Below are 27,690 nucleotides of genomic sequence, written 5' to 3' on the forward strand. Positions count from 1 at the left end.
AGGTACCTTAATGAGAGTGTCGCTATGTCTGGCTATATATATACTTGTCACCATCAACCAGAACACCTGCTAACCCGGATTAGCCTTTAGCTTACGTGATCAGTGCCACTGTACACAAGGTTCTGATATATCTTGGTAGTGCCTGTATTACCATTAAACTTGGCTACATATAGAGATCAGTCAATAACGATGTCGAGAATTCTGTTGGTGTCGTCTGACTAAGTGGCATGTAAGAGGAACGCAAGTCAGTGTTGATATAGGCTGGGGCTGAAGCATTCTATTCCGATAATTATAGCATTGGTAGCGGTAGAGTGGTAGCATTGGCTTGTTATGATTTTTCTTTCAGTGATAACTCTGTAGTTTAAGTGTACCCAACTGCTTTACCATTAAACATTTTAGTATGTCTAGACTACCACCCCGGATAACATTCGAATGTTTGTAATCAGCCAGCTGTGACCTGGTCTTTCATGACAATACCATGCCTAAGTCATCTACTCGATGACAAAGGTTGGCGGCCATAATTGTTTAAATTGAAGTCAACAATTAACGAAATGTTTTGTGTACAGTGCTGTAATGGTAATTTGTCTCGTTATGATTTGGGCCGTGTAATCTGACCGTGCATGATCGACTGGTGGACTGACTAATTATTGTGAACAAAATAAAATCACTTCTCGCCTGGCGTTCATAGTGTTCGCCTGCATGTGTAACTGCCCAGTGTATATACCACGCACTAGGACAGCACACTTGTACTCATTTTCATTTTACATTTTCTCAATGATAGTTCTACTCGCGGCTACCTGGAAGTGGTTAACGGTCATCATTGGACTAAATACTCAAGTTTCTCACTTCTAACGTCCAGCCAGATCTTTACATAGTGCATATTTCTAAGCCCGCAATGGGATGATATTTAGGCCTTCTATTCAAGCCACTATTGCCATTGACGCTGTTGGTCAATCATCTGTATAATTTCCTTAGTATTTGATGAGACTCAAGTAATCTTAAACACAGAAAGTAACACAGCGGTTAATGCATTGCTTCAGCCCTCGGTAGCTTTTATAACTCTGTAATCCATGTAGATAGGTAAAAATAAAGATTCATATCAGTCCAAACCAAAAAAATGTGTTGTGAGTTATCTTATTACACGAGATCAAGCCCTTATACCATAACCTTAGTAATAATTCTCATGCAAGAGTACATTTAACAAGATCTTTCACTTCCCTTCTCCCAATAACGCTATTCACATCCAAATTAACCATATGTCTATTATAACCAGCCAAACAGAAAGAGTTAATTGTATGTTTCACCCCAATACATTAAACCTGTCCTTCGATTGAGATTCATTGCCTTAAATCCAAGATCATTACGCTATCAATAACATGCAGACCATTCATCACGGAAAATGCTGCCTGCCTTATTAATTAGTCAGGTCTCTACCACAACACGAGTTAAACATTTCATTAATGGCCATGGGTCAGGTAATATCTAATATACTAGTAGCTCCAATGCAGCGCTGGCTTTTTGTAATGATAATTAAATCATAAATCAGGTGTAATCAATTAGTAACAAATTGTTTCACATACGAATTATATAATTAACAAAATAAATAGTAGCGCAGCAGAGCTGAGGCAGATGATATTTTTCCTTTAGTCTATCACCACAGTATAATTAACAGGAACAATGTCAACATCGACTCAAATGATACAGTAAATATAATGGCAGTGCATATCAATTCGTCAAACCATTATATAATAATGATAAAAACATAGATGACAGTCTAATTATTAGTTTTCCTGACAGCAAGCTTTTTCAGTTGACAAATGTGTCTGGTAAGGTCGGACGAAGTAACAGAACTCAGCTGAAACATTATGTATCTAGCCTATTAAAAGTTTGGCAAAACAGTCCATATTCACTTTATGAAATCGTAAATAGGAAACCTTTTGGACTACTTGTGTGAGCCAAGAAAAGTCATGAATGCGTGATCTGAGGATATAATCATGGTGTCAATGTATCAGTCGTAGCTTCTACATTATGATATAACTATAACTTTAGCCAAAACATAAGTATCCCAGACGTATCAACCCTTTACTTTGGATAAACCATTTTCCAGTCCCATTAAATTCGGTAAACCGACACATTGATTCCGGAAAGCAAACAAAATCCATCGCCATGGTTACTGTAACAATTCTCTCATTTCAGCAGAATTAAGACATCAAAAATAAGACGATCCTTCTTCTATTTGAAATCTATTGCTAAATCTAACATCAAAGATATTGGAATTGTCTGATTTTAGAGATGAACCATAATCTTACATTAGTGCTTTCAGTATTGATTAATTAGACATGGCATATCTCTAGACTGCATTCATTGACATACCAAGAACGTTATCTCGTTTCCATTGCATTCCAGGTTGGCCAATCTGGTTACTCCAAAGAATATCTTTAGGCCCTTCGTTTTCAGATCAAGTGTTAATCTTTCAATCGGATACCCAATATGTGGGATGCTGAGTGTTGTGTTGAATATGACTGAATATGCCTTTAGTCTGTGTCTTCTCTCCGTGGTCGATTGGGACCATCGCAGCTGGTTGCCCTTTCTGAGAGTTGAAATCGGCCCGTACGTCTTTCTGCTGTTATATCATCCCTGGCATTTTAAAACATAATCTGAGCGACAAGCTGTCACATTGTAGTGTGCTTATGTCCAGGTCATCAAGATTCAGTTCCAGTTTCGTGCTAATAATCTTGTATCTCTCACTGAAATGCCGTACCCACACCCAACACGTAGTACTGGTAAGATCACACGTCGGGTAATGACATGTTCAGAATCTAGACGAGTGATTGAATATCTCATATCTGAAGGAGAAGCATGCTCTTAAACTTGGTAACACGCTTCATGCAACGAGCAATTTCATTGAGTACAAGTACATCATTAATCGCTGCAGTCCCAGCTAAAACGAAAACTGTCTAATAAACATGAACCAGTCCCGTTTCATTAGAAAAATATCGTATTTTTACATACTGCAATGGATCTCAACCAATATTTACCATCGAGCCGTACTTTGTATAAAACCATCATTAAGGAGCAAGCTTCTGATGTGGTTCTTGGTCATCGATTTCCACTACCAGTCCTGTTTGCGGAGACACTTCACAAGAATGAAAAAAAGTGCATGTATCGTGGAGCGTGTACCGCTAGTAATAGAAAGAAACGAATGTATGTAGTAGATACTAAATAAAACCTATGTACCAATGTCGTATCGCTGTACTGCCAGTATCAGGCTTCCAGAGATTGGAATTCAACAAAAAAATGGAATGCCTGCAGACTTTGATGCTTGTGAGATAGATAGATATGTTATATATAGAATGACATTTAAGTGTTGGGTTAAATTGACTTTGGAGGTAAATGCATTAAAACGTGTGTGATGTCATCGTTGCTAATTATTCAGCACTAAAAGGATACGACGAGTGCCTCCCCTGGCCAATAATGGCTATGCTCTAAAATCTCACAAATAGACATCATATCGTTCAGCAAACAAACTGTAATCTCACGTTGTTGAGAATAATGAGTTTTATCGTGGTCAAATATGCTCTTCCCCTCCTAATCCAAAATACCAAGTAAGGCAGCACACATGTTGTTGCCATGAAATATGAGGCGGTTTAGAAGTGGCTTACAGTCTGATGGAAAAGCTCGATCAAATATTGAAATTCTTCTCGTAAGTATCTTAATCTAATCCGGCTATCCATCTTCTAAAGGCAACTGGAACAGAGAACCAATTCGCTCAAATATCGATACTTAGGCTCCAGATAGTGGCGTACATGCTATCTCGTTGGTATGTCAAAATGAACAGGTTTCGTATCAAATAGGGTTCAGTGGCAGTGAGCTGTTATCACTGCCTGAAGTAAATTTATTCGAATCCCTGGTAGGTCAATCGACGGCACTGGGTTTAAGTAGATTTCGTGTTTCTTTGAAAAAAGCGGGGCTGTGGGGATCACTTACATAGACCGTGAGTACCAAAATCAAGGGGACTATTGGATGTCTATATCAGCCTGTCTGGTTTCAAAGATTCGTCAGAGAAAAACTGGCCAAGTGTAATATCGCAGGTATTTGCCAGCTAATATGCTAGCAGTAAGTCACCTGAAAATCTATACTCTGGTGGTAGGAGATGAGATGCAAACAGGAATGGCAAAAACAACCTGTTAGAAAGTGCAGATATACAACAAAACAAGACTGGTAGCATAGTTGGAACCAGAGATATAAACAACATTCCGTTGCCAATAATTGGAGGCTGGACAGGGAGCTTTACGGGTGCATAAACACCCAGAGTCTGATATATTAAAAGCTTACAATCCACAGGAGATGATTGAATGAAATAAATGGTGAGGTTAATACGTGTTGCAGAATACTGTGTAGGACACGAATACAAGAGATGCAACACTGCTGATCGGATCCGACACGCAAGCCAGGCTGTGGCTATTGATTGAGCGAAAGATGTATCACCCATATCCCGCTGTCAGCGGTTCTGGTTGGTATGATGCTAAATGATGAATGGCTTATCGAATTGGATGTAACCGCAGACATATTGGTTATGGTCATGTGTCTAGCTCAGCTCATCCTGAGGCGGTGAAATCCTTAAGAGAGATTTATCACGATATTCCATCAACACGGCAGGTTTTTTTTAAGTCGGGCCGAAATATCATGGAAAATTGGAACTGCGATCTCGAACCAGACTGGCCAAAACTTTATCTTTTAAGCTGAATTGACATAACTTTCATAGAGCAAAATTTAAAAAAGCCTTCCAGGTCAAGCTAAGGAACCGATACTTCACATATGTACACTACTTGCGGTATGATAGGTTCTCAGTTAATGCCTCGCATGCAATTGGATCTAAACTTGACAAGACAACTTTTGACATGTTACATAGAATGATTGTTGAAGAATGGATACAAATGCATGACAGTTTTAGCATTCTCGTAGTTCTTCTACTAAGCTAAACACTATTTCCAAAATATATTATTTGTACATTTCAACTGTTTAGGAAAGACATCAGGAAACGCAACGGTAGCTTAAAGTAGAACTAGCAAAAACGTTTGACAGAATAGGATTTAGATGGAAACTGTAAGCAGAATGTTAAATTGTTGTAAAAACCGTCGATACATGCCTTTATCATTTCTGTCATTTTTTGTTCCTCTTCGATGGTGTGCTGAAAAAACAAGAAATTGGCCATGCATAAGAAACTAGTAGACATGCAGGATATTCTGGAGGGTGTATGTGCCCGCGTGTATGTGAGGGGGCGGGGCGGGAATGTTAATATTTGACTTGTGAGTTCTAAATGTAGAGAACTGTTTATTAATCATGCAAGGATACATCTAAACTTTCATTAGCCTATTAAAATGGGAATAAGGGAGGGGAAAATATTAATGCTAACAAGGGACTTGTTATGAAATGAAGCGTATAGTTAGTGTCACACTGTTAACTACATCAGAACAGAAGGCATACATCGCATGAAAGTAAAACTGTACTTGAAAGCATTAAGAAATATGAAGCAAAATACTCTGAAGTCGGAATAATAATATTTGTGTTGAAGGAATGAAGGCTATTTATTCGATTCGTACCATTTCCTTTCGTAACCAATATCATGCACTAAAAGCAATTCTATTAGAAACTAAAAAGACCACTCTGCTGAGGCTATGACCTCCTGCGCCTGAATATCAAATGCATCTACTACGCCTACATCCCGAACTTCAAATACTTTTGAAACGCAATGCCTTTGCAGAAATTTACGTTTGACTATCATACGTGTACGTTTAGGATACTTCATCATGGACTAACTTGATGATCTAGGTGTTACTTTTTTGCGCAGCCATTGACGTAGTCATTGATCACTCCAGCAGAGAATCTGACTTATTCAATTCAACTGCAAATAGAATCGTCTAAAGATAAGTTAAATTATATATAGATTTCACAAGTGCTTGAACCAACAGATATGCTGCCATCAACAACTAGGCATATCTGCCACTCAAACCTCCCTACATATTGATATTGATAAGTATAAACAATAGTCCTCATTTGGCGATTCATCTGCCTTGCCCACCACACTGTTTGAAGCAGGTGTCCACGAAGATTCAGAATGCGTGAACCGCTACTTAAGAGAACAAAATGTTTGATGTTGCCAATAGATTATCATCCTTATAACGGCCACTCAAATATGTAGCTGACGGTACCAAACAACATGTCATCCACTCCTTCCCCGCCCGTAATCAAAGCAGGTGTCTACGTAAGAGTAGAAAAGAGGTCTACAGCAATAAAACGTCTGGTATAAATTCCCAAAGTTTCTTGCTAGTTGCACATAACAATAAGTCCTTCATAGTTTCCTCCCCCGCACTGATCAAAACAGGTGCTCTCAAGATTATAGGTGCTTGATTAACTCCTTCAGACGGAGCTGCTCTCATCAGTCTAGAGGTTCCTCACCCTTCATCACCCAAGAATGTACAGGTTTCTTACGGAGTGATATATAGATTTCCCCTCCTCTCGTACACTAGTCAAAGCAGGTGTCTACCATGCATGATCAACTCCTCAGACAAATTTGTATGATATTAGTCTAGAGGTTTCTGGCCCCTTCATCTCATAGTATGTTACTCATGTAACAACATGATACATATGGTAATCGAACATGACACCACTCACGGATGGCTTTCACGGACGATCAATACATTTAGTCAAGTAGACTTCACGAATATCATTGCACTCGCTCCTGTTAATGATTATGACCCTTCACTGAAACTTGCAGCTAAAACTTCAGACTTTCTCTGAAAGCTTCTACTTACATCATGTTCATTAGGAATGGTGCGATACGATATTGAATGGGACTATTGGCAAGGGGTTGACTGGTAGTCTGTCTGATTAGGGTGCCCAGTTATAAAAATTATAGACCTCGAAGAAACCGTCACCAATTTCATCTAATTTAGCACCTTAGAATATAAATCCTTCTTCCTCAATTGAAACTACGGTTCTATGGTTGCCTCCACGTTCAAGACATCTTTAACGTAGCAAAACATCAAGAAAAGTGTAACCCCCTCAGTGTTGTCCGTCAATTCAGCCAACGGTGTAAACATACCTACTAGAAAAGGGTTACCCTTTATTAGTCGTGTCCGTCAATCCAGAAAACGGATGCAAACATCCTAGTTTGCTAACTGTGTCAATTTGTGTGAACAACAGAGTCCCTATCAACGTATCATACTATTCTCATTGAACCAGTCGGCAATATATCGATTGTGGATAATCTATCAGCAAAGTGTCCTCGTGCAGGCAGCCTGTATTTGGTGGATATGTTGTGGTGCTGCTGACCAATGTTGTGATGCAAGTCTGATATGAGTTAGGCTATGGTAAATACCAGTGTGCCTGTGCTCGTGCCCGTGTAGAAGTTAAAAATGTTCCCCTGGAAAACGTGTCTGGCCCTGTTGTATTCTGGCTGATTGTGGTAGATGGTTCTAGAGGCCAAGATCGTCAATATATCAGAGATATCAGAGAAACCCTTTCCCCGGATAATTTAAAATGTCTCTGCTGGTGACAATTTGATGGATGAATATCCGGAATGTGGCTATTAGATTTGCTTTAATCGATCCTATCAGTATTACAACGATCTTCTTTAAGCAGGCCGTACTGTCTGGCAGACTTTCAGTGGTAAAATTTATATAAGTGACCAACATGCTGAGTTGATCTCATTTCAATTTAACTTCAATATTACATAGTGTCCTCACATCGATCTTCACGCAGCCTAATCCATCGTCAGTTTAGCTTAACTGTTGTGGCACCTGTGACCCGTGCTAAGATTCAGGTCTGGCTGGCTGAGATGTGAGCCAGAAAAGGAATATATTGCAGGATATTGCCACCATTTGCTGTGACAGGCAATGATGAGACCTGGTCATTTGGATGATATATTGTGACGCTACTATATGCCTTTGTAAGGGATTCAAGTCCACATGAACATTATCTGCTTACTCAGGCAAACTAGGTTGTCAGCTCATCCATTACTGTGGTACACCTGACCCACGTGGGTTCCCATCACATGCATTAGAGGTTGAAACAAGGTCACAATCGATATCAAAATCATACATTTGTCCTCTATTCTGCGTTCGTTCTTGCATGGGGAAATTATTCTCCAAGGTCGTAAGGCATGTGCCACCGCCAGAATAGGTTCATAAATCCAACATACATGAATAGGATGAACATTTTATTTAAATCTAACAGATTCCTAAAATGCAAACGGTGGTACCTATTGCATCACTTGATAAAAAGGATCGCTGATGGACGACGGACACGATACTATACAGACGTCCTTTCAAACATGTCTGCCAAATAGCCAGCAGATATTCTCGCTGATAACGGGTCCCATGTTCAGCATCGATTACTGTGTCACATTAGTGCAGCTCTAATCTGCCATGGCTGACCTTCGGAGAAACATAATGCAATAACTGACGGACCAAATCTGAAAGGTCTTTGGACCAACAGAGGGCGTGATTGAATAAATCAAAGAGCTGGCAAATTATTCTTTAGTGGCTCTGCTGATGGTGCTCTGACCTTAAGAGAGATGACATGCATGAACAAAGACGTTATTTTTTTGGGCATGTATCAATCAATCAATCAATCAATCAATCAATTATGAATAAATTTCTATAGCGCCTGAACTCGAAAAAAGTTTCCTCGACTCTTTTACGTCTATGGCATAAGAATCTCGAGACGAGTATACTCTAAGACAGATACCAGACATTCCACTCAGGTACTATTTGAGGGATATCGCCCCCTGTTTTTAGATTACTGTCCCGAACGAATCTTCTGGCATTTGTGTTCCAAGGTATACTGGAGCTGGTCACCCCAACGTCAGACATGCCACCGATCGAGCTATTCATAGCTTTAATATCAAATGCGGCGAATCTTTCTAATCATCATTGTCTGAGCTTGTGGATGATGATTGCACGAGGTGGGCAGAATCGCGTGGCGGAGGAATCTCACTATTAGGGACTTCGGGGGGCATTATGATTAATTGTCTCATTCGTTTAGGATAGCGCGATTCCTGGAAGTTGAAGGAGTGCAATCTTCCTCTGGATCTCGTTTAACATTTGTCGAGGACATATGGAAAAGCTAAGCGGTTCCTTGTAAGAGGTTCTCATAATGTTCTTAGAGTACTGTTATGATGTAAAATTCTTAGTCTAATACATCTCTCTTGTGATATCATTATTATAAATTTAGATATGTTTGTGATACTGACACGAAAAATGCCTTCTCCGTTTCTCCAACCCATGTATAGTTATAGAAAGGGTGCTTTCTATAGTTATCGCCATTCTCGAGTTATTGTGTCGCCCATCAAAAGAAACTTGTAAAGCTGTTAGAGGTAATTGGTCTTTCTCACTTGTATTGGTCTTGGATATCATGGCAATCAGATAAGAAAGCCATTATTCTGTTGGTGTAGGTTAGGGAAGTATAATTTGGTACGTATCTGGAGGAGGTGAATAAGGACGAGAGAGAAGCGTGTAACGTATTGTTGGCTTTTAAAACGTCATTCTTAATGATATTTCTGATACACTGACGTGTGCCACGTTACCGCTCGTTCCGAATCTGTTCTCATGGTAGAATTCCTATTATAATTTGCACTTTTACACCCCTGGCTAAAGGTTGTGAATCACTCATTTCGAACCTATCAAAATATCAGAACGCCACATTCTACAATATACATTACATTCGGAAAATTACTGATTCATATCCCGACAATGACAGCGCGAAGACGAAATTGCTTAACTATAGAGATCGCCAATTGAATATTGGCATCAATATTTCACGTAATGAACAACTTGATCGATGCTTTCACAAATTTTGATCAATTCTGAGCTTGCATATGGTGTGTGAGATTTGCGTATTTGCGTATTTGGAATCTGACCATGAATACCATCACGGGTAATAATCAGCGTTGTAGAATTTGCAAATATTTATCTGTTCATTTGCAAGCAGAGCACAAAGACTGGTATCTGAAATCGACATAGATCTTGTTTGAGCTGTGTCCATACAAATAATTCTGCTTTTCAATTGGCTATCTATAGGTCATAGTCATGTTAGTGGTTGATATACGTTTGCATTGTACATGTCTCAGTGGAGTTTACAGTGGTCGGGGTGAACAAATTAAAAATGTTGTCATAATCTTTAAAAAATCCAGCTAGAACATTCTTGCTTCATTGGTATGAACGGTTTTTCTGCCACTCCTCTTGGCATTGAAGATAACCACCAGTCAAAAGACAAGGTTTTCTCCAGTTTCACCTTCCATGATTGAGCCATGACAATCCGATCGAGTAATGAGAGCTCAACTAAAACTAAGGGTCCGCATCCAATTTAGCCTGAGTTTCAGCCGGGTAACAAGAAGAGGTTAGGAAAGCAGTTGAAAATGATTTCGGTATGTTGAACATATTCCCCTTGATATATACTGAATGACTACCGCTGTTTGCTGATTCTACGGTATAGCAGAGGGTAGAATGAGGCATGTGATTTGAATCGAAAGATGCTATGGACCCGCAGGTACAGAGGTATATACAGTGTCCCCTTAGTTTCGTTGCCAGTTTTATGAAAGTTTGGTTGCACGTTAGACCTCTGTCACAACCAGAATGCAGTCTTGAACGAGAGATGTAAAGTATCTTCATGTTCTTTTTCAAACATTGCTTTTGAAACATAACCTCATGAGAATCAAGCTTCTTCCAGTGTTTCTCCAGGAAAAAAGGCTAATGCTCAAATACTGAGGTGAAAATCAAACCACATGAGTTGGTATCTCTGAGGGGGTTTTGTCACACGATAAAGGTAATAATGAGCTCTGTTTTTTTAACAGTGGAACCGGCGCCAGCCGAATACAACTGAAACTGATTGGAAAACACTTTTAAAGTTCAGTCTAGTTCTGATATACTGCCTGTAAGTGTAGAATCGTAGGAGTTAATCACCGTAGGGAAATGCTCCCCTGTCAGGATTTGATGGAAAACAAGAGTTTTTACGCAGTAAACTCGTGTTAAGGCTGGTGATATCAGGTAGAATGGTGAAAATTGTAAACGGATGGCCGAGTCAGGTCAGTGTTCAAGCAGGTAGAAGAAAACATCCATCTTATTGATGCCATTGATCGGGGATTGCGCATTGCCTCATGGCAAATTCCTTTCCGTTTAACTTGCAAGTTGTGAACTGTTTTTGGGAATTTTTACATTCATAGATCTCTGAACGTTAGCTGAACGGTTGACAAATAAGCTGCAATTCACAAGAGCTAATTATTGTCTTCCTTGTCTGCATCACGAAAAATGGTGTACTGTTATGTTCCCCCCCCCACCCCCCTAGCCGTGTGCGCAGCCATATTCACCGAGTATCCCTTCTTTGACGATCAAGAGATACCATGGCTTGGAGTGCGAATTCAGCCATTTGCACCGACCAAGAGGTTCTATATCGTTAAAAACCAAAGTAATTGAGAGTATCACCGTTAACCAAACGCTTCTCCTTAATAACAACATCTGATAAACTGGAGATGAAATTTTAGATTTATCTTCTTTTTTCCCCAAACTACCAATGAGTAGAGACCAAACATACGCACGACTAATGCAATACTCAAAGGATGAACGATTAAAAATTCATTATTTGCCCAATGGGCATGGCATTTTTTTGTACTTTTAGAGGATGTACCTCGATTAGAAGAATATGTTTCCTTTTATGGGATGCAGTAATGGTACAGGAAAAGTTTTTGTTTTGCTCTTACTTTAATAATCATAGCCTGGTGCGTAGGTGGTTAATATCAATAAAAAAAAGAGACAGCAGGCGTGATAGATTCAGCTTTGTATTGAAGTCAAAGGTTGATAGGTGTATGCAAACTGAATACTGCTGAACAAGCGTGGGAAGTCAGCAAGTGTGTGGGTAGATGAATAGGAGGGTTCAATGTAAAATGAGAGGTTATCCTCAGAAAGCTTATTTGACATCTGACAGTATCTTATGGTCCTTGATCTCCATGCTTCTGTCTCAGCTCTTTGGCCCTAAGGCTACATATCCACTGACCTAGTTGACTTGCGGCGGTCTTTCTATTGTCTCTGCCGCATGTTCCCTGGCAGTGCCCATGGTACAACGAATGGGTAGATTGAATAAGCCAAACAACAGGTTCAATTTGCATGTAGTGCGTTTTGGGGTCGCAATGAACACGGAATAGGAAAAAACTACACATTAAATGAACAACCTATGGATACGCAATCTAAATGATGTCAATGGACTTCTGGATGATTATGATGACATTGTCCTATCCTGCTTGGTTATCATTATCATCTTGTGAGCTATCACGCCCAAGCGACTGTCGTCCGCGTTAAAATGACAAAGAACTAACAGCCATTAGTCTTAACGAGACCATTCCTTGTCATTGTTTGAACACATGATGCCGATTGTCTTTTGTCATGTTGAGGCACTATGTTAGTGTGTAATTACTAGACACATTTTGTTCCAGTGAAGTCAGCTTAACTTAGAAATTGACACATTTTGTGGTATTCTCATCAAATATCAATCCGTTGGAAAAGGCGAATTCTTGGTTAACTGTGATGCCAGGTGTAGAGGTTGATTTTGGAAGGACTGCTCAAGTGACACACAGTACAGTATTGTCCTTGATAACAGGTCTGTCCGCTTCAGGGCCAAGCTTTAACTTTAACTTGACGTTAACTCCTTCAGTTAACCCTGTTATACTTCATCAAGTAAATGTTAAAGCCAAGGTAGTGACTAGCTTCTTTAACAACTGGGTCGAAAATCAACTTGCCAGAGATTATCCTTGCTCTGGCATCTGTGTATCCGTGGTCAACTCACCGATGGGCATTAGATGGATGGTTTAATCTGCGCTGTCCAGGGTGATGTCAGCGCTGTTTCGCAGCCAAACTAAAGTGATACGTCTGAATGCTAGATGTCACTACCTACTTCATTCACAATGAGCATTTCTAAAAATCCCGAACATTTTTTTCGCGTCATCTATCAAATTATAAACCGCGCATGATAATGAACCCTTCATTCAATGGCTCATTTGACCTTCTCCTTACTTGCTATGAAGATCAAAAGTTGTTTTGAAAAATTAGAGAGACACTGAGATTATCTAGAGGCATTTTTAGAAAACAAAAACATGGTGCATCGCTGCAATTATATAACATGCGGAGGTGTGAATGAACCAATATCGATCATATAACATGACCTGGGTAAGTAACTGCGGCTTAAAACAACAAATTTGCTCATCGCTATTGAATTCTTCTGTAATTTTGTGTGATACAAGAGGTGATGCTTATTTTTGTTTGTGCTGACACAATGTCTGCTAAAAATTATCCTTCCAGGGTGTGGTCGGGTTTTGATGCGGCCATTCTCTCTTATCGAGTGACACTAAGTGGGTGGAATCATAGACGCAACGTGGCCCTAACGCATTAATGGTATTATCTTCCAAGAAGATGAAACAGCTTGGGTCAATTTTTTCGCCCTGTTATAGTTTATCAGTGGGTGTATTGAATCTGACGTACGTCTGTTGGTTTTTAATTAAATCCGTTAGCCCGCTAAACTTAATCTTAATGCGGCGAATCGAGTACAACTGCTACTGGAGAAATTTCTAAAGCCAGACAAATTACTGACATGAAACTTTTTTCGTATATCATTAGTTTTATGTTCACAGAGGCAAGTGGGTAGTATAAACAGAGCCAATGGTAGCTATACAATACTGCCGGAACATTTTCACTTGAAACTCCATATGAAGGGAAAAACACTGACATAGCATGGAAATAATAAATAACAGATGCTCAATGTTACCGGTTAACCGTCTTTGATTTTTAGACGGTCAATATAATGATTCTGAATAACAATATAAATATGCGCCGATTTGAAGAAAAAAATCCGTTATGTCCATCCCACTCAGTCAGTACACCCACGATGACATTTATCATATCATAAATTCAAATTTTAACTTATTCGATTGTAAATTTAAAAAAAACAAACAAAGTGCCTTCAGCCTAGCTTCGGTCCTACAGTGTTCGTACAGTCCATTGTCTACGTTTTGAAGAAGGTGTTTGGAGCAGACTCGTGTCCATTCCTTTGGGGACCAGATATTGCACAAACCAATATGTTTGGTGCGCGATTTCATAACAGTGATGTACTAATATGAGTACTTTCAATTAAAACTATAGGTTACGCAAAGAAGGTGTTAGAAGTGACACAAAGAACGTAGTTATTATGTTAGCATTAGGTTCTTCTCAGAACGTGGCCACACCCTGAAGAAAATTAAATCACAAGCTGCCACACGTAACAACAGATCCCTGTGATTACTGCTTTTTGCCATGATGACTGTGTTAATTGATTTTAGTTTTTGAACAATTTGCTTGTAATACCATGATACATGTCATGTGGTCGGACTCCAGGAACCTCAAACGCTGAATGAACTTTGATTTTTAAATGACTAATGCATGTATTTGCCTGAGGTTCGTATATGTGAGAATAGAGATGACAATGATGACACAGTACTTAACTCTATGATATGCTATCGCTACCCAAAATAGGTGAATAACACGGAACGAAATTTTAGATCGACATAAAAATGATGAAGACTAATAGCTTCGGTTTATTGAACTATATAAACTTTGCTAGCTCATCTCCACAATGGTTTTGCATGTGCTGGTGCTGACTTAGCTGGCGGTATTTTTAAAGGCAGTATATTGCACATTTCAGCATGGATGTCCATTAACTGAGGAATACCTTAGTCTGTTTATTTGTTGTTTACGTAGGCAACCTGAACCTGTATGAAGGGATGTCACCCAGGTGCACAAGGAACCTTACTCCTCTAATTCGACGAAATCAGACTCATTATCCACCGCAATCCCAGTCCATGATTAGACTATTGTGTTCCACTGGTCCTATCAATTATGCAGAAGGACATAGTAGCCTCCTTAAATGGTAATAGAATCGCCTCTATAGAGGGTACCTAATTAGATTGAATTGGTGGTTAGCAATATAGTGACACAGAGTCCCGAGTCATTGAGGTATTTCTTTACTATTAATCACCAATTCGTCGGTTTACCTTACAATGCTACCATAGCATTATCCTAGGCAGTATTGTATATATCGAGTTAAAGGTATAAGTATGTCTCGCTCAGGTCAATGGATCATGGTACTTTGTGAAACGTAACTAACCTGTTGGTCTTTCATTATGGTTTGATCAGTCACACCTTGGATGTTTTTATCGGTATCAGTATGCAGCCTTAAGGCATTGTCATGCGAAGTGATGATATTGATAAAAGCAGTTATTTCATCATCAGACGTGTCAGATGCTGATATTGTTTGAGTCATATTAACTAACAAAGGTTGTGATTTTATTTTCAAACTGTGTCAATCAGTTTTGTAGCAATAAGTGTGCTAGTGGTGATAACCCCTTGTTTTAATGAAATATATTTATGAAATGATATATATCTCTGAGTAAATTTTAGTCATTTTTTGGGGGAGTTGGGCCGATTTTTTTTCTAAATAATAAATTGAAATAAAATTTGGCATATCAGAAGATTTACACAAAAAACCAACCTGGAGAATTCATCAAACTGTCTCCCAAAAATAAGCAGTACAGAGGAGAAAATGTCGAAGTCAATGCACTTCAATATAAATAAAAATGTTATTTCGTGACCATGAACACTGAAATCTAAAAATCCTTTTGGGTAGATTGAATAAAAAACAACCTTTTAAGAAATTGAGGAAAGTGACCTTTACTGATGAAGCCGACTATAGGTAAGATATTTTTTAAAAGCTCATTGAGTTATATCCAGGTAGGTTTCTTGAAATGTTGCGATTTATTCATTGCAGATACATTTCAACCAATAGGTGTTTCTGAATCAGCGAAATGCTCATCAGTTCTTAGAGTGTGACCAGCCAATGAGCAAGTTTGTTACATCTGATTGTGTTGAGGTAATCCAATCAGTGAGCGTATGATTAGTATTAGCATGGGTGCTCTTGAACAAGAAGCTGCTCAGAAAAGCAAATATCTGCAAAACGTTTGAGGTTTTTTTTTTTCTTTTTTCACCACACTGGAAAAGATAAAGCCGGCCCACCTGACCAAATTCCGATTTCCCCCTCCTTTTGCACTCAATTCATGGCCACACACGTAGTCATGTGATCCTCGTTAGCTACGTTCTGATTATTTGTCTAAGATTTTGCTCGCTCTGAAACACTTATTTAAAAATTCAAGCTGATCGTGTTATTTCTATGGAAAGGTCTGGAGCCCCGTGACCGTGCAGCTGAAACCGATCTGTAACTCATACTACCCCAAGTGCTTGGGGCTCACCTGACTGTGCCAATGCATCTCACATCCTCGGCAGACTAGTGTGCCATTCGTTGAGTTACCGTGCAAAGTTAAAAGATTTCAGCATCCACGGACACAACTTGGAAGCGAGTCACACTTCCTCTTCATCAGCTTCTGAAGAGATATCCTCGTCATTATTCTTGAAAGAAGACTGATGACAGCTTCATTTAAAAAAAAGTTATTAGAAAAAATGTTTTGAATAAATATCATTAATCTACTAAGTGATATATACATATTTACCTGATCTATCTCTCATACTATGTTTTTCAATTTTATTGAGTTTGTACAATGCCCTTAAGGCCAATCACCTTGGATTGTATCATTGATATTAAAGATTATAGCATTGAGTCGTTGTTTAGGGTTCTTTAGTCGCCAAGGGCTATGAGAAATCCAATTCCGAAGTTCCATGATACAACACCTTACGTATGGGCTATAGTGGGACAATGGCATGAAGGAGAGGCTACTTTGCTGAGTGGTGGTTGTAAATAGAAAATGGCTTAGACTTGAAATGCGCGCTGTAACTTATTTGATTCTCTGATATAGCCATTGTAGACCGGAGAAGATTTTGGTCAAAACAGTACTTATATGTTCTCCTCTAAATCTGGAAACATCGTTTTGTCTGTGAACGAAGGTGATTTTACAAAACACTGATTTATTTGGGTGAATTACACTCCCGAAAATAATATTCAGTGTAAATGTCACCGATAATCTGCCCAATACCAGGCGAGTAAATCATGATGATGAGCATATCATGAAGTTGAGCAAATCATAGTGAGAAATTCATAAAGAGAGGCCAATTTCCCTCCTTTATCGCTAAAACAAACAGATGTGTGGGACCAATAATTGTGCCAAGCTATTAACAGCGCCGATAGCAAACATTACGTTGACAGCTTACTATTTAAGATATAATTGAACGATTATTCGATCACGATAGTTAAACAAAGCGTGCGCTGCAACTGCGAATGGCTGCCTCAATGCATGAAGTGTTAGACTTGCGTAAATGTTTCCAGTCTAATTTACAAGCAATGAGGCCGGGGATTGAGGCTGGGGATATCTATGGCCTCTAAGCATTGTCTTATTTGCAATGCGTCGATGTGGTAAGATGATAAAGCTATTCTCAAGCTTGTTGTCTGCTAAAGTGTGTCACAGATAAAGCAGCGTTGCTGTTTGTACCCGATTATTTGAAATCAATATTTAAAAAAATGCTCTTGAGGAGGAGAGCAGTACACTATCCAGACATAAGTGTACTCGCCTACCAGTGGTTCATGGCGCCGACAAGTACTTTTTTTGCACGATTTTATATAATCATTTTACCATATTCAACACCAGAAGTGTGGGTAAGGAGCCAGTCTGTTCTTCTCAACCACCTGTTTGAGCAGATGCAAGCAAAAACATCCCTGGCCAATTGTGATGACAATGTGGGTCCATTGATAAGGGGGAATTGAAAAAAAATTAGGATAAGCTCTTTACTTCTGCCAATACGAAAGCAACTTTGTCATCATTTGGCAGCCCCGGCTCGATATACAGTTATGCCGAACCCATGACTCAAACACACGGCGCATGGGCAGACTCAAGATGCAACAACCAGTTGCAAGTGTGTAGCAGACCAATTATTTGGTATTTACTTGTCAACGGGATAATTCTCGAGTGTTATTAAGGAGGTCATACATAATGTATAATGTTTTTAAGTAAGTGCAAACTCTCTAGCATTAGTTGTGACATTGTGTAATCATTATGACGTTATGTGTTTATAGACTGTTTTATGCTAATGATTTTAGATATAATAATCAATGTATAATTAGAATCCTTTATTAATGATATCCACCGATATTACAGAAACGTTTACTTATAAATTGCCCCCTTAGCCTACTTAAAACGAGTTTTTATCTTTAACATTAGACTGATGACGAGATGTTTTGTTCATCCGCCTTTATTGGATGATCAATGTGTTCACAGTGTCACATCAATGATTCCTGTACTATCAGACGGTCAGATGTAGCATCTATGGAACTCAAATCTGGAAAATAGCGAGAATCAATGCTCCTTCAATTGATCTATAACATAAGTGCATCAAATTTCAAATATCAATTATATAAGTGCCCCGCACTTGAGTACAAAATGTTTGAAAGTGCCCTCTGACTATTGATAAGTTTGCTCTGAATTTCATTGTGGAGTAGTGTACATGTCATGTGTCTACAGTTTAAAAAGATGTGCATTTTTAAATTGGGTTCGTTTAGTTCGACAATTTCGAAGCCTCCAATTGGTGCCAGCGACTTACTGTTGTGAACTAATAGCCTGGCAGTTATCGCCTTGCTTATTGTTATTCCGCTTTAGTCTATATCGTTCTACCATTTATATACATTATTCATGCAAGTCAGTTATCTTTGGTTTTATTTACCCACGGTGCTCTAAACAAAAAAATCTTATCCTCGTTTTCAAACATTGGCAAATTAACAAGCGCATGAGGGGAGAATCGTTTCACTGTTGTTTGATATTATCATTCAAGACCTGTTTTAGTTATTTACTTTCAAATGTGGTTTAGGATTGGAATAACAAGTAAAACCACACTTTACCAACCCCAGGACTAATCCCTTCCAATCCTTCAAGACGATATACGACCCCTAATTTTAAAACTGGAAGGCCAACACTACATAAAGATAATCTAAATCAGATTTTATCATTGACATTAATTCGATATGACAAATACACAGTTGGCGATTTGGCATGGTCAGTTAGATTTGATGATAATCATTTAATGCAATTTGTTAAACATGGCTATAAGACTCTTAGCTTAGAATTATTTGAAACTTCAGCATGCTTTTAAGGTTTTGATAAACAAGTGGCCCCTTAATTACAAGTGGATATACTTGATGTATAGAGAAACGTCAACTTTAGTTGCGAGGTCAAGCGAGTGTATGACGAAGATCTTAGTCAGTTGAACCAGAAGCAATGAAAGTTCCACTAGGTTAACCTCACTTTTTTCTCCTGAATGAAATAAAGTTCAAAGTAAAATCAGCATAACATAAAATGTGCTGATCTGTAAAAAGAACTCGCCTAGAAGCTAGTTTCAATCGGTGCATTTGGAAATGAACTTTGATTAATCTTTAATTTGAAGCCCATACGGCACATTTCCTAGTACCTCGAGAGATCAAAATAACAAATTTTTCTCAAAACCCCCATAAAGGTTGAATAATATAATTGTGCTTACAGCTGCACAGCTCTGGGAACATTAAAGATACCAATTATATTTAAGATGATATCGAGATGCCTTTTACTTTTAGTGAAATATCCCGCAATTATCGTTTGGCGAATTTAAGCGCGACTAAAATGGATTCTTTCTTTGTGATAGCCTTAAGCATCCATTAGACTGAGACTCATCAATACTTTAAGTATGATGCGCTCACTCTCTGCCTTAGTTTTTCTTTCTTTAAACTTCAAGTACCATTGAGAGTAAAGACGTTCGGTACTTGTAGTGTTTATGGGTTGTTTTGTGCTTGAAGATTAGGAAAAAAGCAGGAAGAGTATCGTCGATATAAATAGCGTGGGACTGGCACTGCAGTTTTCAAAGACGATCAATGTCGGCGAGTAAAAACAATTTTATGTTCTCCAAAACATCGGACTTTATCGTTGATTAGTAAATAGACCCCAACCCTTTGGTTACCATCGCCATCCCCTCTTTGACTTTTTGAAAGGAAACTTAGCGCATGATACATGATCAGTAATGGCTCCGCAGGACCTTGTGGCTTGCCCTCTGCAAAAAGCTCGACTCCAGTTTCTTCTTTATCGCATTAGTATCACTATAATATACTTATTTCCAGGTCGCTATATCTTATGTTGGTGTTAATTAAGTCGGAACAATGTTGTGGCGTTGTCGCTTTTGCCCAGCAACATCACCGATGTTTTTATGAAAGTGCAATTTTTTTAGATCTGATTGATTAACTGCCCTTTTTTCTATTCATGACGAATGTCATTGTCCTTGGTCTTGCATGGAGGCCAATTACTGTTACATGACACCAGGGAAATCAGACTGACCATATCAACTAAAAAAATAAATAACAAAGATAACCAGAAAGGCTGTTTCTTTCCATAAGGATATCATCTACGTGATCAATATGAAGAAGATTGTCTACCTCATGGGATAGATTGTGGCAGAAAATTCTGAACATTTCTTGTAATTATTAATTTGGCTTAATTGTCATGAACAATGCGAATACTCAAGGGATACAAAAGCAAAATCAAGAATGTCTGATAGCGAGGATACGTATCCTTGAGGTAACTTATGTCATTGACTGACTTTGCCAACGAATGTATATCATATTGTCATGGGTTAATAAGCGTCTTGCTTGTGGATTAAATAGATGTCATTACTTATCAAACTGAAGCAACTGCACCAACGTTGCAATCAGTTGGTCTCAAGCATCATTATTTTGCATCAGAGTAAGTTGTTCTCACTATATTGTGACATTCGTTACAATGGTACTATGTGACTCAACATTCACATAAAGAGCGATCCTGTGTGTGTATTTGAAGTGGTTCATTCTTCAACCTTTAAATGAGATAAAAGCACTATTTTCACATCAAATCAGGTCTCTGACCCACATATAAACACCTGGATTATTAGACAATTTAGCGCGACAATGGAAGTGCGTTAAATTAAATGTTGTCCCTTTGTACTTGACAATGGACCATTGTTACTGAAAACCCTTTACAGTCCATTAGTACCAAGTGCTATATAACGTTCTGTCCCTATTCATTAGGCATTGGACTCTGATATAATAGGTTATTACTTCAAATAGGACAATATGGCATATAGAGTAATAGTACGGGGCGAGTCAGAGCAATGCATCATACTAATTTACCCCTCAGCGCCTGACAGGAGAGTGATTTATAGGGTTTTGGCAAAGAGACTGCGCGACGACAAAAGATCATGAAGAGGTCAGATGCTCAGGAACTCATGGAAATGACTAAATAAATACTCCAGGTCAACTGATAGATTGGGTTGTTCAGTGATAGTTTTTCTGAAATGCCTTCACAGTTCCGAGCAGCTCCACATTTGGAATTACAGCGGAGTTTGAGGCCAATTTCTTGCACTCCGCGATGAATTTATCTTGTCTGCACATATTCCAAAACGACAAAGATCAAACCAAATATGATGGAACTGCCGAAATGACAATACTTGGTAAATTGCGAACATTGCTATCAGATTCGATATAACTGTTGATGTAATCAGAAAAACACACGATTTCTCCTTTTTTGCCCAAAACTGGAACCGGAATCATTCAAAATCCTGCTTGGCTTAGCTTTCTTGACAAATTAATCCGTTGATAAACTCCATATTCGAGGATAATATCTTTTCTTGCATCCATCTGAAGACAATGTGCGGCTGACTCATGTTATATCAGCCCAATCTTAGCAGGGGTCACTTATGGATTCTTGCAGGCTTTTCCAGGGCTTAAAGGTGTATTAGCATGGTGGTATCTTCACACTCTGACTGTCCATGTAAGGTATCTTGTCACAAAGGATCAGATACTAGATAATATTGGCTAATCCCTGGATTGGTGACATAGTCATATTGCGCTGCCGAGAGCACCAGTAGGCTTGCGCTACTGGCATACGGTCAAGAGTTCCTCTCATTCCAATTTCTCGTTTTGATTGACCTGATAATGAGTGGCCGTCTAGCACTTCAACTTTTACAGTGATTGACCTATCAGACCAGATATTATATTGATGTGCAGATGTATGTGCAATGTTGTTGCGATCAGCGGCAAAGGCTATCATTGTTAGTATGTCGAAACTGACACATCTCCTTCAAAACTGTATCATGGAGAGAATTCGTGTGTTCCTCAATGGAATGGACATTTTCAAGGATATCTGCACTCTGAAGTCTTTAGAATCCTTTTAAAGCGACAGCCTCAAGGACTGATAATCTTATATGGGTCCGATTGTTCAACTCTAACTAGGCATGAAGTACTTAGCTAAAGTGAAGGAAAAGTGAAGGAAGAATGCGACTTTGAAAAGCTGGTGCATCGGACAACGGAAAGTTTAGGAACGTAAAAGAGTCTTTGCCCTTAACGACCGAGGCTTATCATTTTCCGCGTCTCCCCACCATCATGTCCTGATGGCGATTCCAGCAAGTGGTTGGTCGTTACAGAAATCTGTCCTTCCTTCCCGAGCATGCTAATGGTCCATCCATTAGTAGTATCTTTCTTATTCTCGGTCATTCGGGATGAGGCAGGCCACGTCCTGCGATGAGAGGGATTTGTCCCTGGCTTTCTCATGAAGAGGAGTACTCAACGTCAAGTGGTGTTGTATCAACCTTAACTGAATGTGTGCACTAGATCATTAACTCATCTGTGTAGTGACTGTCTGTTCACACGTGCCGAAGCACAGAAATACCAGTTCAATCGCTCTTGCCTCACACCCCTATCAGATATTAGTCTGCCATTGAAAGGGAATTTCTAGTGGGTCATCGCATGGAAACACTGGGGTTGTAGTCACCTGTACGATCCCAGACTATCTCATCTCGTTCTTAGGGGGAAACGGCGTATATGTGACCATACCGGTCGCCCGAGCGAGACCAGCAGCGCTGGCTTATCCAGTCACCAATTGATCAGTTTGGGGTTTTGGCCATGCAGCTGGTAGATGCATGTGCTCTCACACGTGCTGAAGGGGAATTTGTTATGTTACTGCATGTAATACAAAGCTCACACTTGCACATGAAACGTTACGTAAATACCGTTAGCGATCGGAGTATTGACAAAGTCTCTGAAATAATGAACTTGAGAGAGAATTACATTCAGTGGCAGACACACCTGGATTGGAATCACATGGCGGTAATTTGGTGGATATTGGTTTATGTAACCCAGACTCAGATTCCCCGGAGGAAAGTTCAATTAGCATTGGTAATGTCACTGTCAGTGTGTGGCGGAAATTCTTACTCAAGTCATGCCCAGCTAGAAATCAGGGGGACTAATCTGCTTAGCTGAAACCCTTGCTGGGAACTGGTTGTATTACATGTTATGTAACCAATACGAGAATGACAAATAATATAGCCTGTGGTGAACTGATTTTATCGGGCGCTCTTTCGGACTATACCTTGGGATCTGGTAGACATATAATCCCAAGTCGAAATCACTCAGTCATAGCAAGGGATTATCTCAAACCCATATTCAAACGTTGTAGATCAACCTCCACTTGATCCCTCATCAAATCAATTCCTATTTGATTTGTCCTATTGTTATCCCAGCCACTAAATAGCATGTTTAATTGAATTCACAGTGGTGGGAAACAGGCACCTGGTCATGATAGATCGAGGAGGATCAATTCATTGACCTCTGGTCTGGGTCAGCAAACTCGGAATGTTATATATAGAAACGGCTTACTTCTGAAGACGACACCAACTCAAAATGATAATTATAATCAACGAAACCAGACCTAAATGTTCCTTTCCTCCAATGCTTCAGTTGGAATGGCCACAAATTACGTTTCAGTGGTTTCGATATCAGATACATGATAACAGTTAACTGATAACTGGATCAATTTGTTAAGGTTAATACCAGTTGTGCTGTCACTGTGATTCTCTCTGAACACAATGAACCGATCCGAAGAGTGGCGGACTCGACAAATGGACTTTACATCAGAAAGCCTATTATTGAAAGTGCAGTTTCCATCAACAACCTGGAATAATCAGTAACACTCGGTAACACAGTTGGCTAATGCCATTCCCTCTCCAGACACGTTATCCGTTGATACCAGGTGCAGACAACATAATCTCGACATAACGCATACTACCTTTCCGGTAACCCAGACATGATGTGACAAATCCCAAAATATGGATGTCGCTAATAATACTGATGAGAAAGCATTGTGGTGTACTCTTTCATAATTCTATGTGGTTCCGACTCCAGATTACCATGCCACCGCGTGGCTACTGAATGTTCGGCGTGGTATCATATTCATCAGTACCATGGCTGCTCAACACTCAACCTTTCATCCAGGCGTAATATATGTGTGGCAGAAGATGGACTCGATCATATCACTATCAGAGGCATTCGGGGTTGTCATTAAAGACGTTTGGCAAGTTTCGCACCCATACGAACGACGAACTACGAACTACTAATGTCTGCCGTATCATACTTCGTAATTTGTTGTTCGCAGCTCTTCGTTGATAGGAACTGAACATGCCTGTGGGTGCAAATTCATCCCCCCTGAGATTGCATGACAAACGGTTGATCAAGCCATATACACATGTTGCCAATACTTCCTCAACAAAAGGAAGCATTGCACATGCAGTACCTTTGATGTTTATAGTCAGGGGCATATACAAATCGTTTGGTGTGCTTCAGTTGAATATTGGCTGTGGCTTCAAATACCACTGGGGATGCCTCCGACCAACGTTTGGCCAAGCTATATTCGTGTGTGTACCCAATATTGGCCTTTCCCTAGACAGAGGGCTCGTCACCTGCACGAGTGTTTGATGTCTGTCATTATCGACAATCCAAGCTTAGATTAGCTTGGTTATTGATTCTGGTAGTAATCTATGTATGGTCCTGTCAGGTTGGTCGTTACCATTCACATCAAAAGGCAGTCATGTTTATGACCAGAATGATATTACCGACTGGTCATGATCTCCTCCAGATAAAGATATGGTATGATGATATTGGCGTTTCACTTCGCCTACAGAGTATCAGTGTGTTGATTCAAAAAGTACCTTCCAATTGCATGCGCATGTAATGAAACTGAGCTTCACAAGGAACATGACTTACTTTGCATTTTTATATTCATTTCATGATTTCTTCGTAAGTCTGAGATGTAATTGGAAATAATGATTAACCTACTTCATGAAACATTCAGTTGATTGAGTCACAAAATGGTGAAGGAGGCATCGTATTACCTCACCGATTCCACACAGTCAACACAAAGCTGGCATTGAATGTTCTATCCGTATCAGGTTTCTCTCCTCAGCCATAAAAAGCTCTTTGGAGAAGGTAGCATTGCATATGAAGTGTCCTTGCATTAAATATTTATTGTCACTTCGCCAGTAAGTGGTTGCTCTAAGAAACTACCGAATAGCAGCTGTGGTCCAGTCATTCTGAGTATTAAGGACTATCGATAACTTCTGTCGCAAAATGCAAGCTTTGCTTTCCAGATGATGTAATCTTCATAAGGCACCTTTAATTTGTGTGCAGCGCTCGGCCAATAAGTGGTTTGCTCTTGGGGTTGGTCTAACGTGGTCAGCTTCTTTAGATGACAGCTGTCACTCAGAAGAATGTAGCCATTATCCTGCGAAAGCTGTGCATAAGTACAGCTAGGATTTTTATGCTTTACTGGCTGGCTTAGTGCTGCACTTAAGTAACAGACAAAGGTAATCGACTCGCATAGAAATACTAGAAAACCATTAAATCTTGATCATCAGTAAAGCTTTTGTTCAAAAAGTGATTACTTTTCGATGAATATTTGATGATATTGGCTCACAGCTTGAGCAGGTGATCCGGTGAAAGACGTTGTCGTCATTTGTACCGGTTTCTCGGATTCGTCACAGTATTAGGTGACTGTAGAACAATGCGAATCCGGCTAACAACCGAGCTTTGGGCATGTTGGCAGGTTTGCCTGAAAACTGATCGACTGCTAACCACTTACTTGGTGACTGACTGTCTTGGCTTACCTGATATGCTAGTTAACTTGTTCTTCTGATTCAGTAAATGGACATGGTGAGTCAGTCGGTCAATAACTTGAACATCTGTGGTTCTCATACGTCTTATTAAACCACTAAATTGTGTTGGGTGTGCATCGTGTGATCTCATTTAATTGTTTCAAATGATAACAGAAGGATGAAAGTCTTGGAGTTACTAAAACCCCCATTTCTCATTGATGGTTACTCTTAGAAAATGTCACAACATTTCGTGATTTTGAACAACTTTTGACATATATTTGGTTGCTCATCAGAAGATATTACAACTTTTCTTAACCTTAAAAACTTCTCATAGATTGGCTTGTATAAGAAGAAATCACGAGCTTTCTTAAGCTTAAACACTTTTCGTAAGTTTGGTCACTATTAGAAGATACATGTATCACAAATATTCTTGAACTTGAAAGCGTCTCATAGATTGGTTACATTTAGAAGATATCACAATGTTTCTGAAGAAGGTTCAAATATCACCTTACCTAGGACACTACATATTTCTTGGACATGAATCATAAATTGCTATACCTGAAGGAATATCTAGAAACATTTTCAAATATCGTATGACCAGTGAAGAAGTACCATGGCACACCTGCCGATAGCCTGTAGCAATACAATGAATTATTGATAAGTTCCTGTTAGTCTACAATTCTTAGGAGCAATCATTGTCCTGTGCTGTCTAAGTAAGTCGAAGTATAAAATATTGGAATTATTATAGCTAGTCTGTAGGATGCAATGGCATAATCAATAACACCACTGCGGCCAGTCATCAGCTGGGCCTGTACTTTCAATTTTCTTATAATCAAAAGCCTATGAACGGTACTCTGATTAACAAATTTGATTTTTGGATGAACATTTTAAAGTTTGATCTTATATTTTCTTGGTCTTGTGGGATAGAACTCAACCATAAGGATCTAATTATTTTGCCATTTGCTTCGCTAGGTTAGTTTTGCCAGGCAATGTATTCTCAATGTAATTTTGCAATGCACTATCATGAGAAAGGAAGAGATTTTACCGTCAATCTGTAAAGACAATTTATTCTACCCATTTATTCTGATTTGAAGATATCCATCTTTAGGGGAAACTGCATCGCTGTCTCCCTCCAAAAATAGTAATACATGACTGCATGTTCTCCGAAGCTAAAGACAAACGCCCACATCCCCCCCACCTCTGACCAAAAATCCAATAAACCCCCGTGACAAATTACCCCGGCCATGGCTTACTCAACCTACAATGATCACCATAGATATCCTTTTTTCAGTTGTCTGGCAGAGAGAGATAACCAGGGTTAATACATTTTGTATTATTTTTGTACCAGGCACTGCTGGCTGGGGAAGGATAAGTACATGGATTCATGTTGTTCTCCAGACACATATAACATTTGGTTGATAATATTTTTTTATGTTACAGTATGTAGCTTTGTATTCGGCCGTTATGGTTTATGAATGTGGGCGTAAGATCAAAATCTCCTAACAGAAAATAAACGTTCAAAAATGTTTTGATATGAACATTATTCTCTTCTGCGACTACTTGATGTGAGACAACTTAACATGCTCCCTATTTTGGACTTGAGAGCTAAACAACCAAACCATTTCTATTCCTAGTCTTATTGGTCAAAGACTCTTGACCTCAATTAAAAGCAAGTCCTTTACCTTTAAGTCTTAAA

General features: G+C 39.2%; 1 protein-coding gene across 6 annotated transcripts in view; it reads right to left on the reverse strand.

Moving 5' to 3' along the window:
- LOC135483284 (lachesin-like) overlaps window positions 1–27,690 on the reverse strand; it is a 179,560-nt gene that overhangs the window by 108,838 nt on the left and 43,032 nt on the right. For 5 of the 6 annotated variants that reach the window (XM_064764024.1, XM_064764022.1, XM_064764023.1 and 2 more), the window contains exon 2: window positions 5,150–5,191. The exons of the other annotated variant lie outside the window; for it this stretch is intronic. In XM_064764024.1, coding sequence (XP_064620094.1) covers window positions 5,150–5,191 — 42 coding nt within the window. The remainder of the gene's footprint in view (window positions 1–5,149; window positions 5,192–27,690) is intronic. 6 annotated transcript variants of the gene reach the window in all.

Source organism: Lineus longissimus, chromosome 2, assembly GCF_910592395.1.
Source record: "Lineus longissimus chromosome 2, tnLinLong1.2, whole genome shotgun sequence".
In the NCBI taxonomy this organism is placed as follows: Eukaryota; Metazoa; Nemertea; class Pilidiophora; order Heteronemertea; family Lineidae; genus Lineus; species Lineus longissimus.